Here is a 3,327-nt window from a genome sequence, read left to right as displayed (position 1 = left end):
CACACACACACACACACACACACACAGACACTCTCTCTCTCGTGCCCTCCCTCACTGCACGGACGGACAAACAGACAGACACACCCCTCCTGCTCTCCCGTTTGTGGCTCCATGCTCCAGTGATACAGCCTGGGGCCATGTGGTGCTTCAGTGGCTGGCTGGCATGCAGGGAAGTAGTTAAAATGGCTACAGGCAGAGACTGATGGTGGAGGAGGCAGGAGTAGGATGGGGCTGGAGGTGGGGTAGGGTGGGGCGGGACCAGGCCAGACCAGCACTGCTCCTGGGTCCTACTGCCCCAGGCTCCTGTCATGTTTGACAGGCAGCCAGGAGCAGATAAATATTAAATTTTCCAAAGTTTTTAGGTGCCCTGCGGCCAGACAGAATGGCCTGATGGGCCACATCTTGCCCACTGATCATCATGGACAACGAGTAAAAATATAGAAGGTGAAGATCAAAATATGCTCTTATTAAACAGAATATTCAGATACTTTAACTAGGAAAAATGTATAGAGTTAAAAAGGAAATATCAGTAAACCTTTAGTTATGACCAAACAACCCCCTGGCCTAATATTAAATAACCTGTAACCCTAAATGATATGAAAATGCACTTAATGAAGAATACTGTGACAGATGAAACATTAATATCTCTATGGAGAACCTCCTCCCCTCCCCCCATTTAGAGCAACAAAGTTTGTCAAGTCAAAAAAACTGCACTGTTTTTTTCAAAAAAATTCCAAGACAAGAAGATTCAAATTGCTACCAGATGTTAAAGCTCAATTAAGTTATTGCTTACTTTGGGGTCTTCCGGAAATATGTTATCCACCAGCCGTTTGTAACGAGGGCGCAAAGCAGCACAGCAACAGCATACTCCTGTAGAAACATTTGCCAAACAAGTTAATAAGACAATGATGGAAGGGGGGTTGGTTTTTGTCGTCGGGTTTTTTTGTTTTGTTTTTGTTTGTTTTTTTACTTTTTTTTCTTTTCTTTAAAGAGTGCTTTAAAAATTTAAAAAAAAGATTAACAAAAGGATTTACAAAAGTACAATTACTGTATTTCTGCCCTTACTTAAAATAAATGTTGGGGGGTGGAATATGGCTGTGGCAATGACCCACAGTGGTAATCAAACTGTCTCCAGAGGCAGCAAAATTGCAGCAGGCTACCACGATCTACTTAATAAGAGGGGGCAGGAAATCCAAAGTGAGGAAATATGGTATTTCTATAATAAACACTCATATGTCCAGAAATACAGAACGGATAACTGTCCTCTTTGTTGGTCTGAAAATGTATTTTTCAGAACATTAACATTTCTGTTCAATATAATATTTTAATTTAAAGTGAAAGTAGTTAGTAAATATCTTCTAATAAGCATCTGAATACTACACAGTTGTCACAACTAATGCCAGTGGCATTAAATCAATCTATTATTTGCTGTACAGTCTAGTCTAATGTTTAAAACAAACAAACACACAACTCATTCTCTGTATCACGATTTGCTTAACAAGTCACTGACAGGAAAAAAAAAAGATAACTCCGTCAGGTCTCTGATCTGCTTTACAGTAAAGGAGCAATTGAGAGGAGTACCTGGTACTCTTACCAAGTAACCGCAAAGTCTACAAACTCTCAAATTTTACCCAAATGAATACAGCAGAAGAAGAGTAGAGTGACTATTTTGCAAGCAATCAGACATCCAACAAAGCATGCCCTTTTCTTAAAACCTAACTCAAACATACAAAAAAAAAATTGCTGAAGTGAAGGCTACTAAAAGGGAACTATCCATTCCAAACCAGAGAACAGAACTAAGGTTTTCCTTCGTACAATCCTGACGTCTAGGTTAGAGGATGGAGCTGGACTGTTCTCAGTGGTGGCAGAACAAGGAGCAATGGTCTCAAGTTGCAGCAAGGGAACTTTAGGTTAGAGATTAAGAAAAACCCTCTCACTAGGAGGGTAGTAAAGCACTGGAGTAGGTTATCTAAAGAGGTGGTGGAAACTCCATCCTTGGAGGTTTTTAAGACGCAGTTTGACAAAGCCTTGGCTGGGATGATCTAGGTGGGGCTGGTCCTGCTTTGAGCAGGGGATTGGACTAGATGACGTCCTGAGGTCCCTTCTAACCCTCATTTTCTATCATTCTATTATTTACTGGAGGCATTGTTGGCAGTATGCTGAAAGTGGGTAGGCACAGACGAAGGAAAAGTACATGTCTGCAGTTGTATAATTTTACTTCAAATTAACATCTTTATGCAGCTGAAAAGTCTGTCATGTCCAGCCAGTGTCTAGGAGTTGTGCGCAACCCATCCTCTGGTTCCTAACTCAGTGGCTAGTCAGGAATTCTCTCCTCTTGTGTTTGCTACTGATGAAGGGAGCTGCCATAGCTTAATTAGGCAAGAAGTTTGATCACTATATTCCTAGTTCACTTTTTGAACTAGGTCACGAGATACCACGAGCAGCGACTGGTGCTGCAGGGGTAGCTGAACTCCCACTCCCAGCTTCTTCCTCTCCTCCTCCCACCAGGACAAGGCAGACCATGCCACAGGAGCAATAGCCAGGGACTCTTTCTAGAACTCTGTGAATCAGGTAAGAAACTCCTTTCCCAGCTCTTGGCCTCCCTTCCCTTCCCCTCAATGCTCAGTGGCTTGTCCCCTCCCATTTGTCCCCTTTTCCATCCACCACTGCTGGTGCCCCCAGCTGCCCTGGGTGAGGGGAGGGATCCAGAGCTGCTCCTGTCCTGCTCCAGCCAGGAACAGGGAGTCTCACTCAGCTGGCGACAGTGGCAGAGGCAGAGGCAGCAGGTTCCCCCTCCCTGCGCTTGCTCCTAAACTGGCAAAGAACAACCTGATGGAAGGAATAAAAAAGAAAAAATTGAAGGCAGGGAGAAAAAAAATCCATATACCGCAGCTGCTCTCCCCAGCTGAGTCCAGCTCCCTACACAGCCTGGCTGGAGCAGGCCATGAGCAGCTCTGGAGCTCCCCTCTCCGCCTCAGGGCAGCTGAAGGCAATGGGGGTGGCAAATGGGAGGGGAGGAGACATACTGCTGAGCATGGGGGTGGTATTCTTACTCCATTCAGGGACAAAGTCAACAACTGTTGCTTCTATAACACGGTCTGAAAGTGTGGAGGGGTGCAATTGTGCTCTCTGAATCCACCCCTGCTAGATACTGCCACTCTTTGCTCTCCTTTCTAGTAGAGAATTTCTCATTCAAGTCCTATTTCAGTTATGTTCATATTCGAACCATTTAATTCATATTTAGACTGAATAAACTAATTCAGACAAATTATACAACTAGCAAATGATTGTTAAATTTATGACTTTTTTTTTTTTTTTTTTTTAAAA

At 43.5% G+C, this 3,327-nt stretch overlaps 1 protein-coding gene across 3 annotated transcripts in view; it reads right to left on the bottom strand.

The window, feature by feature from the left end:
- EFR3A (EFR3 homolog A) overlaps window positions 1-3,327 on the bottom strand; it is a 164,716-nt gene that overhangs the window by 110,348 nt on the left and 51,041 nt on the right. For all 3 annotated transcript variants that reach the window (XM_019528174.1, XM_019528173.1, XM_019528172.1), the window contains one exon: window positions 794-870. In XM_019528174.1, the coding sequence (XP_019383719.1) occupies window positions 794-870 (77 nt within the window). The remainder of the gene's footprint in view (window positions 1-793; window positions 871-3,327) is intronic.

The sequence above is a fragment of the Gavialis gangeticus genome, unplaced genomic scaffold, assembly GCF_001723915.1.
Source record: "Gavialis gangeticus isolate Ggan-Ray unplaced genomic scaffold, GavGan_comp1, whole genome shotgun sequence".
Taxonomy (NCBI): Eukaryota; Metazoa; Chordata; order Crocodylia; family Gavialidae; genus Gavialis; species Gavialis gangeticus.
The sequence above is the reverse complement of the archived record's forward strand: the minus strand, read 5'-3'. Positions and strand labels throughout refer to the sequence as shown.